At 34.6% G+C, this 17,165-nt stretch overlaps 1 protein-coding gene across 1 annotated transcript; it reads left to right on the top strand.

The window, feature by feature from the left end:
• Positions 1-1,916: 1,916 nt before the first annotated feature.
• On the top strand, positions 1,917-2,851 carry LOC108367577 (protein doublesex-like; the record flags this gene model as incomplete). Its single annotated transcript, XM_017622227.1, has 2 exons — positions 1,917-2,061; positions 2,162-2,851. Coding segments are annotated over 2 exons (237 nt in total), but the record flags the coding sequence as incomplete, so codon positions are not given.
• Between the last annotated feature and the right edge of the window lie 14,314 nt (positions 2,852-17,165).

The following is a 17,165-nucleotide window of genomic DNA, read 5'->3' as shown; positions in this document are numbered from 1 at the left end:
TTTTATTACCAAAATCAGTGTTCGGTTCGCTTTACGTCCGATTTATGGTCTACATAATCGACCAAGTGAGCAAACAATTAATGCGATTGTGACCAAGTTTCGCACTCAGTTTACTTTATTGGACATTAAACCAACCACACGAATGCGTACAGTGCGTACAGAAGAGAATATTGCGTCTGTTTCTGAGAGTGTTGCTGAAGACCGTGAAATGTCGATTCGTCGCCGTTCGCAGCAATTGGGTTTGCGAAACACATTTCGAACCGAACACTGATTTTGGTAATAAAATTCAATGATTTGCAAGCGTTGCTCGTTAGTAAGTCTATTCATGATGAAATGTCAAAGCATACTGAGCATCTTTCTCTTTGACACCATGTCTGAAATCCCACGTGATCTGTCAAATACTAATGCATGAAAATCCTAACCTCAAAAAAATCACCCGATAAAATGTCCAGTGCAAATGAATATTCAACCTTTTTCAAACGAAAAAACGCAAGTGAAAATTGTGACTTTTGGTCATTTTTCTAAGGGGTCCCTAGGGAACCGTAGGGGCCCTAGGTGGTCGGGAGTAACATTTATGTCAATGGCGGTTCATGCCCTCTTAAAAAAGGTCGGAAAAGGTGCCACGTCCACTCCCCCTTCAATCTCCATCTCTTTAACAACCACCCCTATTGGAAAGCCAACCCATATAGTTTTTTATTTTTCACATTTATTGTTGCTTTGAAAAAGATTTCTAAGATATCTTTGTTTGTTTGTATCTAATTAATGGTAATTTGTAACAATAAACTGCACAAAAAAAACAAAAAATGTTCTCCTTTCTTATGTCATGTACTGCTTTTTTTCTATCGAAAATATAAATGTACTCCTTTCTCCGTATCAAAATCTGGCAACCCTATATGTAGTTCGGCGAAGACTTCCATTTGTAAAAATACTTATTTTCTTAAAATATAGAAAACGTTCCGTAAAAGCGAACTTTGTATACAGTTTTACTTTTGGTATTTTTATTTGGCTAGACTAGAAGCAGAACAACAAAAATACAGTTCATTTTCTTACAAACCCCCATACAAACCCAAGTTTGAAAACTAAACAAAAAAAAAATAAATACTTTTCATCCAAATTCCAATATTTTTTCTCAGAACTAATCGATTTTTTGAACATACAGTTTTATAGCTCATTCAATTTTATGCGGTAGTATATACATACATATAGAAGCAAATAACTATAAACAAAAATGAAAAAATCAACGGTAATTTTTAGCCAGCTGAAACTTGCAATCAAAATCAACGCGATTATTTAGCACTTCAAATTTTCAAAAAAATCTTATGAGAAAGTTGCAAGTTTCTGAATTTTGCGCAAAGTTTAGAGACTTTATTTTTAATTCTTTTGTTGTAGTATGATTTAGATTTTCATAAAAAATTTTAGGAAAAGAAGTAGGAGTAAAAAACTTTGCGTACATTGAGAAAAATTTTTGTTCAATACTTTTATCCGGGAGTAATGTAATGTGCAAAACTCGCGGTAATTTAATAAATTTCCATGGAAATTTTCGAATTTTCAATCAATTTTTCTTGAGTATGCAGTTTTGTAGCACTTTAAATTCCAGTATAAAAAATGCAAGTTTGAAGTTAGTCCAAAATGGCTTAGATTTTTTGGAATTTTGAAGGTGGTTTGCATTTTTTCCATTCAAAGTATTCTCGAACAGTTCCTTTGCATGGAAAAACTGCGTAATAAATAGATTCCTTCTTCAAATCTACGTACTCAAAAAAATTCTAAAAAATCTGATTAAAACGCTGAAAATTTGCATGATTTTTATGAATTTTTGTATTTGTAAAATTTTATGAACATATTTTGTATTTGCAAGGATTTAAGAGATTTCAATGTTATTATTTGATTTCTAATTCGTATTTATACTTCTTTTGTTATTTACAGCGCAGGATGTGTTTTTAGAGCATTGCCAAAAGCTGCTAGAGAAATTTCGTTATCCCTGGGAGATGATGCCCTTAATGTATGTGATATTAAAAGATGCTGGGGCAGATATTGAAGAGGCTTCAAGACGTATCGAGGAGGGTAAGTGTTGTAAAAATATTTAAGCTAACTCAAGAGCACTAAAAAATAGCATTTCAAACCATTATTATAAAAAACACAATTCATTATTAAAATATTTTAGGCCAACATGTCGTAAATGAATACTCGCGTCAGCATAATTTAAATATTTATGATGGGGGTGAGCTGCGCAGTACGACACGGCAATGTGGATGATAATTTTTAACGTAATAACTTTAAAAGTTATAATTTGAGTAAATATAATGAAACTAAATCAATTTAATTTTTAAGTTTAATAAATACGTCATTTAAATCGAGTGAAGATTAACATAGGAAATAAAATATTAACTGTCTCCAATTGGAAACAAAAAATTAAGATACCTGCAGGTTCCTTTTTCTTTTGTCGAGTTAAAAAATTAGTAACCGTTGCTAAATGTTTAACTTCGGAGAATCTGACAACTTTTTGCGCCTTCTAAAAAGTGAAAGTAAGTAAATAAAATATTTGCAAATCAACAAAACTTCAATCAACATACCATTGGGCCCACTTCTTCAATCAACATACGGATTGTACTTAAACATATACATAAATATTCTGCAATCAACAAACCCAAGAAGGAGAATTCAAGTTTTTCTGCAATCAAATTCTGGACATCTTTGTGTATTATTTACCACACCATGTTAAGCTGGCAAATGTAAAATTTAACATTTCTGCAACCAACATATTCAGGATATCAGAGTCAAAGGAGTCGAGGAACAAGAAGTTGCATACATACACGTTTAACCGTGCTTGCGGAATATTGTTAAATTTTTATAAACAGAAAATAAATACTTTGGTTTTCAATTTGCATACTTAGTTTTAATTAGCTCACGAGTGAATATATTGTGTTATGCAGATCCACTAAATAGCAAAAAATCAATAACTTAAAGTTAAAATAAAAAAAAAAGAATTTTAACACAAACCAACAACAAACAACAACCGCATGATCAAGTCTAAATAGCAACAAAGTCGTTGCCCTTGATTGTAGTTGGGTTGAACAAATGAAGTGGAAAAAAGCAGCAACAGTTTACATAGCGAACTTTGCTCAATGGTTAGGACTAGAGATGTTGCAAATGTGGAATTTTAGACATCCGCGGATAAGAATGCGGATGTTTAAAAGCTAACATCCGCGGATGCGGATCGAATGCGGATGTCATGTATTTTTATGAAATAATTTAGGTGTGTAAATTAGATGATTTAGTTAAATAAAAAATGGAAAGGTTACAACCAAAAAAAACGTCTCTTAATTGAAGAAACAGCAATCAAAATAAAGAAAACTGGGACCGAAATAGCACTAAAGAAGTTTTATCCTCTTTTCATGCCCACCATTTCTTCAAAATGATAAATTACATCCACGGTTCCATGTTTTCGTGTACGTTTTTACACATTCCAAAGAAAAATTACTCATTCGGGAAAATTTTTTACTCATTCGGGAGAATTTTCGACCTTAAAGTAAAGAAAGTTTTTCTTTGATCCAGAGATGGATTTTTGGTTCAGTGATGTTAGTTTTAATAATGTTTTTTTTTTGTTAGTACTTGAATTTAAAAATTTGGAACATTGTATTTAATGAAAACTTTTTAAAGGGTCGTAAATCAAATCTGCGCCGCTAATAACTACTCGCTTGAGGCCACAAACTTGAAAAACTAGAAACTTGCCAAAATTGTAAATTCTTTTCGATCGACGCTGCATCAGGTGAGATTTTAAAGCTATTTAAGTCCTCTTTAATTTGATACCAAACTTGTTTAATTTGAAAGGACTTTTATTTCGGAATAAAAAATATTAGCCCAAGTTCAACTCGTAAAAAAAAATAACTGTTATGTTCGGTCCCTGGAATATTGTGCAAGTGCACTGATAAAACGTATATCTATATCTAACCAGTCAAAGAAGAAAGCATTAAAAATTAATTACAAAAACTAAAATCGAAAAACGCTGATGGCGAGCTCAATCAAGTTAGCGGCGCTGAAATGAAAAAATTAAGAAAAATTTTGTTCGTATTATGGTGCTCATTGTGTGCTATTTTCGGCCACTTTTCTTTTTTTTTGGGCTCCGACCAATTGGGAAATCATTAAGACTTTGCTAAGTTAACCGTAACTTAGCAAAACATTCATTCAATGAAGTATTTTTACTACTTATATGGGCTTATTTTTTGGGGCTTTTTATGTGCTTTCAAAATATTGCCCAGTAAACTTTGAAATTCGCTTGACGGATAAATATTATTGAGGAATTGCGTTCTATTTCTAGGCTTTTTATAGTCACCAAAATAATTATAGGAGCTCATCCAGTTTCCGAGATAATTAAGACTTTGCTGGGTCAACTGTAACTTAGCAAAACATCCATCCGGTCAAGACTTTTTACTGCTTATCTGAGTTTATTATTTTGGGCTTTTTATGTGCTTTGCAAATATTGCCCGTTGAACATTGAAAAATCACTAAAAATATTGCCCAGTAAACATTGAAAATCGCTAAAAATATTTCCTAGTAAACATTGAAAAATCGCTTGACGTCGCGGTAGCCGAAATATTGCTGAGGTATTAAGTGACATTTAGGGGCTTTTTAGGGCAGTCAAAATTATTTTAGGTGCTCACTCAGTTTCCGGGATAATTAAGACTTCCCTGGGTTAAATGTAACTTAGCATAACATCTATTAAGTGAAAACTTTTTGTTTAAAGTTTTGAGTTTATGAACAACTGCCAAGTGTACTCATTGGGATGTTTAATAAACTCAGAGTTTAATTTGGCATTTTTCTGTTTACTTTTTCTTATTCACTTTTAGCCTGTTCCCGTACTCCAGCATTTAGACAGAAATAGTCCGACGTAGCCGTGGTGTAGAATACCAACCGTTTAGCCATAAAGAAATAAAAAAAAATTAGCCAAATAGAACTTTTCATGCTGATTTCAACCATATGATGAGTATCTGGTGCAAATAAAAACTAAAGCCAATAAAAAAGGTTCAAGTTTAACTTTTATATTTTTTATATTTATAATATCTCGCAAACTATTTGACCGATCACAAACGTTTTGATGCTAATTTAAAGATAATTGAAATACCTTTTACGCAATGTATAGAGTATAACCTTTTTGACAACAAATTTTAAGTAAACGCCATTTAAAAAAATAGATCTAAAAATCTCCCACCCTACAAAGATGAAGATAAATATGAAGATGAAGATGAAGATGAAGATGAAGATGAAGATGAAGATGAAGATAAGTAGATTGTTATGATCGAATTGCAATTTTCGCAGCAGTTTTCAGTGTCAACATTGCGCTGGTCAAATCTGATAAACTGATAAAATTTTTCAAAGGAAGATTTTCATTGAAAATTGTTAATGGTAGAAATGATCCAACAACCAAAGGAAGGACTACCATTGATGTAGTTTTTGCCGGAAATAATAATAATATCGAAATATTTATTATCTTACTTTAGTTACCACAATCCCCTAGTTAATATTGTTGATATGAATGTTTTACCAGCAACAAACAATAATTAAACTTAGCAGTCAGTTATATAAAATAACAAATTAAAGCCCGTTAAAAAATCTAAATACTTAAATATGTATTTTGTATGTTAGAAAATATGTACATGTGTATGTATATCGCATATTTCTTTCTTTCTTGAATTTTCTCTATTAAGTTTCACTTCTCCGCGCGTAGGGACTACACGCACTGATTTTTTTTCTGTGCTTTAAATACCTGCATTGGTTTTTCTCTTTATTATGATTTTCTTGGACTAGTCTTAAAAAAAACTATTTTTCATAAAAGAAGAAAGTGTGCACTATAATTTTAAACCAAATTTTCGGGATTTGCTTTTGATGATACATATCGCACCCCTACATGTAGAGTTAGCTCACTCAAAATTCAGAGAGGGAAAATTAACTGCTTGCGGATCGTGCAAATTCAACGCAATTTATTCAAAAACATTATACCTGTTTTTTTAGTTAGTGTATATAATCATGAAAAAGATACTTCCATTAATTGGATGTGAGTCCTATGAATTGATTCATGCAAAAAAGTCGCCTTTTTTTAGTTGACCGCACTTTAGATCTAGGCGTGCGATATGTATATTCGTTTCAATAATTTCAAATTGGGCTCTTTCGGGGAATTTGTTTTTAACAAACATTTCAAAGTATAAATTTTGTTTACTTTTCGGGGAATATTTTTACATAGAGATATACATTGGATCCTTGGCTAAAAACTTCTGTGGTAAAACTGTCCCCCCTACGTCTACCTTATTTGATATTTAACGTCAAAGTAGAAATGTTCAAGATCTGGCTATAAAGAGAACCGATGCTCAAATAATTTATAAGCTACTAGCTGTACCCTGCCACGCTTTGCTGTGGCATATTCTTGTTATATGAATGATAAATTATTAACGAAAGGCATACGTTTCATATGTGTTTGGTTATGTAATAAGTACTTGTGTACTTGTTGTTTTTCCATTCGCTGCATAGTTATCAAGGATATTTGGTTTGCCGACACAGGAACACGCAACATCTGAGAAGCAATCCGCATCTTAATTTAAACCATAATGTCAATCGAATTGGGAATCTTTTTAATTGAAATGGTGTATCGGTTGGAATCATGGGAATGCTTCACCTTTGAAAGGCCATGTTAAAATCTCTGCTTACACCACTTTCTTCATCAATTTCTTAAGTGCGAGTCGCGGGCCGTTGCAAAGTTTTGGCTGATTAATATTCGCAACATGATAATTGCCACACCTATTTTCAATTTCAGTATGTGGGGTCTCCCTGGAAGATCAATCGAGCTCAAAAATTCCGTTGGATCATCTTTTTCCACAACGGTGTTTATCGACGAATATGCTATTTCCTCACGTTGAATGCAGGATTGAATAACATTAGTGGTATTCACCAAAGTAAGCAAGTGGCCTGGCGGTCTGGTAAAAGAGCAGATCAGCTCAAGCAACGACTGTTGTCAATACCACTATTATTTATTTGCTAGACATCCTTATTCTATCCTTAACTTATCCTTATTCACTGAGCCAATCGTGGTAAGAATTTACATATCTCGTCCGCTAGTGTTAATCGAGAAATTATAGACAATGTTTGCGTAAAATCTCCTGCGAGCAATATCAATGCATTCCCGAATGGTTGAAACTTTCCACGCGAATCTCTCATCAATCGATTAAGAACCTCAAGCGATTTTTTATGTGCATCGTGCACTCATCCCAAACAATGAGTTCAAATTCTTGTAATACTTTTTCCGTGCCGGTTATTCAGGAAATATTGCACGTGGGAGTTTCGATGGGTGACAGGTAATAAGGTCTATGGAAATAAGGTCAATTGACTTTATTTCCCACCCTGGTGCGAAACAAAGTCAATTAACATTATTACCTTTTCAAAAAGAAATAAAGTCAACAAAAATTTGGAAATAAAGTCATTGACGCCATTTCCTCATTCAAATGGAAATAGCCCCGTAAGTGTTGTTTTTTAATAGATGAAAAAGGTTATTGCCAAATCCTCAGTGTTGTGATATTAATCCACACACAATCATGTACTACCACCAATTGATTTTATTAAAAAAATTTAAATTACGAATACGTAAAAAACACGATGCGAAAAACTAAACGCCTGCGCACAGCTGGAATACGAGAAATATTTGAAGAAAGAGTGTAGAAATGATCCATAAACAAAACATGTTTCGTTTCTACAAAAATAAAGCGAACACTATTAATCCCCGGAGGAACACTGAACGAATTCTGTGTTTTAAATTACCATATTTTGAACGAATTCGGAATGTCTAANCCAAACAAAACATGTTTCGTTTCTACAAAAATAAAGCGAACACTATTAATCCCCGGAGGAACACTGAACGAATTCTGTGTTTTAAATTACCATATTTTGAACGAATTCGGAATGTCTAAGGTGGAAAAGAAACCAACTTTCTATAAGGAAACAATTATATAAAAATAATTTTCTTACACTTTATTCATGTCTCCGCCAGCAATTTGTGACGACATCATTTAAAAGCAGCTAAGGAGAATGACGACACTATTTATTAGATGGCACATTCAACGAGCCAATGTGCCAAAATGCGGGTATAAACAATTATTGATTATTTAATATCGGAACCGAGATCATATAAGTTAATTGATTTGTTTTTGGTTTTCACACACTTTTGAAACACAAATGATATGCTTTTTTACTGCAGACAAGTTGTTGCCCCAAAACACAGCAGAAATCTTCCAATCAGGGCTGCCAACTATCCTTAGTTATGAGGTGCCATATTGAGGAAAAAAAAGTGCCAAAATGTGCCAAATAGAAAAATAAAAGTGCCAAAAAAGGTGTCATTCCTTTTAATCATTCACATTTAGCAATAAAATAAAGCTACATTTTCCAAACAAAAGTTCAATGATAAAATAAGATAAACCAGTTGAATAGCCTTTATAAATTAGAAAATTTTAGTTGAGAAAAAGAAGTGCACGCAAAGGATTTCACAAAAATGTATTGAAGGTAGCATTAATATCACCGATGACAGTTAAAGCTTAGATGGATTTTTATATCAGAATCTCATCTTTGTGAAAGTGTGCAGATAGAGGGTATTATTGAATATAAGCCCTCGATTTTAAAATATATAAAAATTGTATTTCAACGTATACAAAAAATAAATCTACCTGCATTACAGCACGGCGGGGGACGGGGAAGGGGGCCGGGGGGGCCGGGGTTCCGCGTCGTAGAGTGACGTGGTGTGCGCGCCGGTCGCGCGGGGTACGCGGGGCGCGCGCGGTGTGGCGCGCTAACGCGGGCCGCCGCGAAGCTAAGCAAATTTAATGTTTGAAAGAGAAATAATGTCAATGGATTTTATTTCGTTTTTAAAAAGGTAATAATGTCAATTGACTTTATTTCGCACTATACATAGTAGGCTATGGCGACCCCAAACGAAATTGTTTACGCTTAAAAGTTAACTGATTTATAATGCTAGGAAATGGTGTCCACAATTTTAAGTTTTCATTATGTATTTTTTAAACTGCATTCATGCGATAGTTTTTTGTTTTCGTTACTATTTTATTATTTTGTTATTTGTTTCAGTAATTTTTAGCTGACTTCGAAAAAAGGAGAAGGTTATCAATTCGTCGGAATATTTTTTTTTATTGTATGTTACCGCATAACTTTGGACCACGTCAACCGATTTCCAGGTGATCACATACTAATTTGGTTTAGATCCGATCATTGGGTCATGAAAAAATTAACGGTACTATTAAATTTGTATATAAGAATTGGAGTCGGTGTGTTTTTTGCTTAAAAATTACTTATTTATTCATTTTTTAAATTAAGTAATTTGTATACCAGCTCTTTGTTGATAATATGATCTCCCCGTTTGATAAGATGTTGTAAATTCTATATTTATTTAAACTGTTCGGATTTTGGATAAGTGGAAAGATTAAAAAAAAACTCCCTAGTAAAGCTTTGCCAAACACTTTTCGTTTGGAACCAGCTATGTAATATTTCATTTAATTTCAATATTTTCAGTCTTAACTTTTAGACAGGTGATAATCCTATTAAAATATTTCCAAATCATGATTTTCCAAATACCTTTCGTTAGGCACCCATATTGTACCTCAAACATATTTTCCATTGTAAGTCTTCTTAAAACTCTTTAGTTTGATACTGTTGGATTTAAATTACTTCACGTCTTTATTATTCAACAGCGCCGCCTATCGGCTTATATACACATTGCAATTTCTATTCATTGTAAACATTCTGTTCTCATTATACCACACAAGTGTAACAACACGTTTTTATTTTCTCATTAAATTATATTAAAACTATTTTATTGTTTTATTATAACCACTGAAATCCAAAAGGTTATGGGCCCAGTGGCTGTATTTATCGAGTAAAATTGAAGAACACTTAAAAGTTGGAAAATCTAAGTAATTCTACTGAATAAGCCATATTCATCGTAGTGAAGATTGGTTCGCGCTTTGCTGTGGTATATGAATATATATGTATTGGTTAAAAAAAATTCGAGAACATTCTTGCACCAGATAAGTTGTAAATTTTAATAGAAATTGTCAAATACATAGTCGTGTCGCCGTACCGTAGTATTTGCTTATTGTTTATTACACAAAATGGATTTAGTAGACGAAAAACCTGGCAATGGTGTAGCCGTCACTCATCACAAATTAAATGGTATGAATTACAAGTTGTGGAAGTTCCAAATTGATGCTGTGATGAAATCCAGAGGCCTGATGGACGTCATGGCCGGCAATGTTCCTGGTGAAACTGCAAGTGCTGCTGAGAAAAGTCAATACGACAGAAATGATGGCAAAGCAATGGCGATTTTAATTTCATCGGTGGACAATGAACAAGCGAATCATATTCTTATGTGTAAGACTGCGAAAGAGATTGCAGATAAGTTGTCTAATTTGCATGAAAAACGTAGCGAGGTGCGCATTATGAATCTATATGAGGAATATTTTTCTTTGAAAATGACTGAGGGCGAATCAGTTACGTCGTATGTGTCAAAGGTGAGTAGAATGGCACATGAAATCGAAGACCAAGGTGAAAAACTATCTGAGAACATTAAAATGGTGCGGATCATTAGCAGTTTGACACCCAAATTTCGTAACTTCAAGACAGTTTGGTACAACATAAAAGAAGCAAGAACGTTGGATAGTTTGATGGCTCGTTTGCAGCTGGAGGAGGATCAAATGAACAAAGTGGATGATACACCATCAGATGTGGCTTTCAGTGCGAAATTCAAATCAAAACAACAGCGGACTAACAAAAAAACGCCAGCATCGATTGATGAGCTGAAAAAGAAAACAAAGTGTAACAAATGTCATGAAATTGGACATTGGAAGCGTGAATGTCCGAAGCGCGGTGAAAAGTTTGCCGAACGCAAAAAGGCTGGTAGTGATGTTGCATTTTGTGGCAAAGTCGGTGATGGGTTCACTACGAATCTTGAGAATATTTGGATTGCTGATTCAGGTGCAACAGAGCACATGACAGGTCGCATTGAATGGTTTACAGATTATGAGAAGTATGAAGTTGAGCGATTTGTACAAATAGCAAATAATGATCGTTTATTGATTCGTGGCAAGGGAACAATTTTAATTGAAGCAAAGGTTAAAGGCAAATGGCTACAGAGACAGCTTAGGAATGTGCAGCATGTTCCTGAACTGAAGCAGAACTTGTTTTCAACGGCATCCGCCACCTCAAAAGGATTTCAAATGGTGATTTCTCATGATGGTTGCAAACTGACAGATGTTGATGGTGAAATATATGCTGTGGGTGTGAAAGATGACAGTAAGCAATTGAGAATGGTATTTCGACAGAGAATTATTGAACGAGCGTGCGCTGCAACCGTCACGCTTGAGCAATTGCATCATCGGTTTGGGCATCTGAATGTAGATGCAATAAAACGTATGTGCAACCAGAATTTGATTGAAGGCGTCAAATTGTCGAGTGAAACAAAGTTTTTCTGCGAAGACTGCCATCTTGGTAAAATGCAACGTGTTTCACATAAATCAGCGCAAACCCGAGTGACCGAGAAAGGCGAATATTTGCATGCCGATCTGTGTGGGCCGATGGAAGAAGTAGGTATTGGGGGAATGTCTTACTTTCTTCTAGTTAAAGATGAGGCAACGAGTTTTAAATATGTGTACAATCTGGCTAATAAATATGAGGTGTATGAAAAACTTAAGGCTTTGTTGTCACTTGTTCGCAGCACAACAGGTAATTCTGTGAAACACATTCGTTTTGATAATGGCACAGAGTTTGTCAATAAGGAATGTATGCGAATGCTGAGTAATGCTGGGGTGATAGTTGAACGGATTGCACCGTACACACCGGAGCAAAATGGGCGTGTAGAGCGTGAAAATCGAACTGTAGTAGAGTGCGCTCGCACAATGTTGCTTGCCAGTGGTTTGCAAAAGCAATTATGGCCAGAAGCGGTACGAACGGCTGTGTACATTCTCAATCGATCGTCAAACAAAAAGTGTCTCAATTCAACGCCATATGAAGAATGGTTTGGGACGAAACCTGAAATGGGACATGTGCGAATTTTTGGCAGTGAATGCTTCGTGCAGATACCAAAACAAAGTGGACGTAAGAAATGGGATGCCAAGGCAAAAAAGGTATTTCTGGTTGGGTACGAGTCCACATCAAAGAATTTTCGGCTCTATGATCCAGCTACACGGAAAATAATTGTAAGTTGCAACGTAAAAATAAACGAGAAATTTCTGAATCACGCTCAAGTGTACCAGCTAGCTGGCGATGATGATAGTGATGGGCAAACATCCAAGCAAACATCGTATGAAGAATTGCCAACTATTAAGCAGTCTCCAGAAAATACTGGAACAGATGAAAATGAGCATAATAATTCAGACGTGTCGGATGACTTTTTCGATACAAGCCATGATATACCGGGTGGCGAAAAAGAGGAAGAAAGACCACGTAGTACTGAACGCTATGGTTTTCGCGAGAGGTTGAAGAAACCAAGCCGTCTAATTGAAAGTGGATATTCAGCTGTAGTTTTAGAGCCAAGCACATACGAAGATGCGGTCAATTCAGAAGAATCTATAAAGTGGAGAGACGCAATTAAAGATGAGTTGTGTTCACTGAAGAAAAATTCGACATGGGATTTGGTGAAGCGTCCAAAGGACCACAACGTAATAGGATGTCGATGGGTTTTTAAGCGAAAATCGAGTATGTCCGGCCCAATTTTCAAGGCACGCCTAGTTGCAAAGGGCTATTCACAAAAGGAGGGCGTTGATTATGGGGAAACATTTTCTCCAGTGGTGCGCTACGATTCGATTCGAACCGTTCTTGCGATCGCCGCAGTAGAAGATTTGGAAATGGTGCAGTTCGACGTGAAGACAGCGTTCTTAAATGGGGACCTAGAAGAGGAAATTTTCATGGAGGTTCCAGAAGGACTTGAAGTTGACGATAAGAACCTAGTTTGCCGCCTCAAGAAAAGTTTGTATGGACTAAAACAAGCATCCAGAGTGTGGAACAAGAAATTCACAAAATTCCTGAACGATTATATCATGATCCAATCGAAGGCAGATCCATGTGTGTTCGTCGGTAGTGTAAATGGCAATAAGATTATCCTAATGTTGTATGTGGACGACGGATTGATTTTGTCAAAAAGCAAACAGGCACTGGAAGTAGTGATGGCTCATTTGAGTGACAATTTCGAGATGACACGAGGAGAAGACGGTAATTACGTTGGCATTGAAATACACCGAGATCGAAAGAAGAAGACAATTTTCATTAATCAAAGTGCATATATCAAAAAGGTTATAGAGAAGTTCAATATGCAACATTCGAAGCACATATCCAGTCCAGCAGACAGCAATAGCACGTTAACTAAATCATGTGAAAATGGGTGTGTTGAATTCCCATATCGACAAGCGATAGGATCGCTTATGTTTGCTGCGATTGTGACCAGACCAGACATTTCATATGCAGTGGGAGAAGTCAGCCGATTTATGGATAATCCAAAGCCCTCACATGTTTCGGCAGTCAAGCGTATTCTACGATACTTGAATGGGACAGCTGAACGAGGAATTCAATACTCTGGTCCTTCCACGACATTGAAAGGATATTCTGACTCTGACTTTGCGCGTGATGTTGATACGCGAAAATCTACCACAGGTTACGTATTTTTGGTGGGTGGAGGTGTTATTACCTGGAAGAGTCACCGCCAGAAAACAGTAGCACTTTCAACCACTGAGGCTGAATTTATGGCAGCATGTGAAGGTGCAAAGGAAGCAGTTTGGTTACATCAGTTACTTCGTGACGTAGGCTATGCTATTTACATCGACAATCAGAGCGCAATTCGACTTATCAAAAATTCGGAATTGCATCAACGAACCAAACACATCGATGTTCGACTACATTTTATTCGGCAGCTATACGAGTCGAAGAAGATTTCGATTTACTACGTTTGCAGTGAAGACCAATTGGGCGATGTTTTTACTAAGCCGTTAACAACTCAGAAGTTTATCAAAAACGTAGAGATGTTGGGAATGAAAGACTTGAAATAATTAGTGGGAGTGTTGGATTTAAATTACTTCACGTCTTTATTATTCAACAGCGCCGCCTATCGGCTTATATACACATTGCAATTTCTATTCATTCTAAACATTCTGTTCTCATTATACCACACAAGTGTAACAACACGTTTTTATTTTCTCATTAAATTATATTAAAACTATTTTATTGTTTTATTATAACCACTGAAATCCAAAATCCATGTATGTGCGTATGTGTGTATGTGTTGTCACCGCTGTGCATGATTTTTATGCATATTACATACATATGAAAAAGCATCCGAGACGTGCAAAACGCCATCCGTGAAGTGAAAAATGCTTCATTTTAATACAGGCGTATTTGAATTGAATATTTCCATTATACGTAGTGTATGTATAATGGACAAATCCATTTCGTTGACACTCATCACTACATTTAAATACGAGCATTTTTAAATGGTAATCAAATAAAATTTTTGAAGTGAAATTTCTTTAGCAGCGGTTGGTTGGGTGGGAGTAAATTGGCAAATTCAGCGGAAATTGCACACGGAAATGGTGCAATGGAAATGATGCAACGGAAATGGAGCAACGGAAATGTTTGGGGCTGAAACAAGTACTTCTTGTGTGTATGCAACGGAAATGGTTGGGGCTGAAACAAGTACTTCTTGTTTGTATGCATATGGTATAAATTTAACAAAAACTTGCTAATAAAAGGTTAGAGGATAACACTTAGAAATAACAATACAAGAATGAAAGTAAAGGTGAGTACGTACATAGGTAAAGAAAATTATAAAGGCAAACGTAAAAATAAAAACAAAAACAAAAACAAACACAAAGATGTGTAAAGATAAAGGTAAAAACGAAGACCAAGGTAAATTTAAACACTTTACTTATATATATAAGGGCAAAGGTAAAGGGGAATATGTTGATGAAGAAAATCATAAACATAAAAGTAAAAACAAAGATGAGGATGAGAATACCGATAAAAGTATAGATGAATATAGGGGAAGAAAGATTAAAATAAAGGTAATTAAAGAGGAAAGGATATAGAAAGAGAAACAGAGACTCAATCTGGGAACTAGTTTGGGATTTTAGAGATTTTGGAAATTCTCGTAACTTATCGATTAAATAATCGATATTTTTATCGGTTTTGTTATCGTTATTTATCGATTCTGTTATCGATATTTATCTGTTTGGTTATCGATATTTACCGATTTTGTTATCGATATTATTCATCGATTTTGTTATCGATAATTATCGATTCTTATCGATTTTGACCTCGATATTTATCGACTTTGTTAGCGATGTTTATCGATTTTGTTATCGATATTTATCGATTTTGTTATCGATATTTATAGAATTTATCGATTTTTTATCGATACTTATCGATTTCGTTATCGATTTTGCTATCGATATTTATCGACTTTGTTAGCGATATTTAGCGATTTTGTTATCGATATTTATCGATTTTGTTATCGATATTTATCGATTTTGTTATCGATATTTATCGATTTTGTTATCGATATTTATCGATTTTGTTATCGATATTTATCAATATTGTTATCGATTTCGTTATCGATTTTGCTATCGATATTTATCGACTTTGTTAGCGATATTTAGCGATTTTGTTATCGATATTTATCGATTTTGTTATCGATACTTATAAATTTTGTTATCGATAATTATCGAATTTATCGATTTTGTTATCGATATTTGTCGATTTTGTTATCGATATTTATCAATATTGTTATCGATTTCGTTATCGATTTTTTTATCGATATAAATCGATTTTGTTGTCGATATTTATCGATGTTGTTATCGATATTTATCGATTTTGTTATCGATACTTATAAATTTTGTTATCGATAATTATCGAATTTATCGATTTTGTTATCGATATTTGTCGATTTTGTTATCGATATTTATCAATATTGTTATCGATTTCGTTATCGATTTTTTTATCGATATAAATCGATTTTGTTGTCGATATTTATCGATGTTGTTATCGATATTTATCGATTTTGTTATCGATATTTTTATTGATTTTCTTATCGATGTTGCTATTGAAATTTTTATCGAATTTGTCATCGATTTTGTTATCGATATTTTGATGGACGTTAATCGATAGAGTATGAAGATAAAAATAAAGATAATGGCAAACAGAATAACATGAATCTACATTGATAGAAAAAAAGCGAAAAAATATAACCACAAGGAAAAGCAGATGTGTGTATATATAGATAGATAAGTAACGTAAGTTTCACTTCTACAGTGTGGCCCAGGCGCACTTCCTTTTTTTATTCTTACAACATGTTTTTTTCTCAGTTTACAAAAATGTTGATTGAAATTAACAAGATAAAATTTTGTATTACATAGAAGCGTGGCAACCCTGATGGAAAATATTTTCTGAACAAAGTACTCAACAAATCCTTTCATTTGATATCCATATTGAGATGTTTCAGATAAATTGTGTAGAATTGAAAACAAGTGGCAACCTTACACTATTATCCTAAGGGATAAGATTTTGTATATAGGAAACGCATTGTTTAAGGACCTTCTCTTGATACCCATAAATAGTAATATTTTACCCTTTTTTTAACAAAAAATTATATAAATATGCGATTAAAGGTACGTGGCAACCCTATGAAAAATATTTTTGAATTAGAAATCTTTAAAATACCTTCCATTTGATACCCATATTATGATGTTTTAATTGACATTATGATGTTTTAATTGATTTGCAATGGGGTATAGTCATTGCGCTGGGTATGCAGTTACAGTTGCATGGCTATACTCAATCCCGACTCCTCGTTCGCGCACTCTGGGCAACGTGAGCAACCCATGTGCGAGATGCGGTAACCAATCCGAGTTGAGCCTTGGGTCACGGCAGAAAGAGAGGAGGCTTCGGTGGGGTCACTCTGACTTATTCGGTTTAAGGGCTCACTGAAGTCTGCAGCGTCTGTTCACCAGTAGGTGCGGCTGCAAGCGGGTGTCTGCTTGGAGCAAGCGGCTCGCTATATAAACGTGTATTTGGTTGCGAAACCACCCCCNAGGCTTCGGTGGGGTCACTCTGACTTATTCGGTTTAAGGGCTCACTGAAGT

The sequence above is a fragment of the Rhagoletis zephyria genome, unplaced genomic scaffold, assembly GCF_001687245.7.
Source record: "Rhagoletis zephyria isolate East Lansing unplaced genomic scaffold, Rhagoletis_zephyria_1.1 Rzeph_scaffold_02735, whole genome shotgun sequence".
Classification (NCBI taxonomy): domain Eukaryota; kingdom Metazoa; phylum Arthropoda; class Insecta; order Diptera; family Tephritidae; genus Rhagoletis; species Rhagoletis zephyria.
Note: the sequence above shows the minus strand (reverse complement) of the source record. Positions and strands in the feature narration are given on the sequence as shown.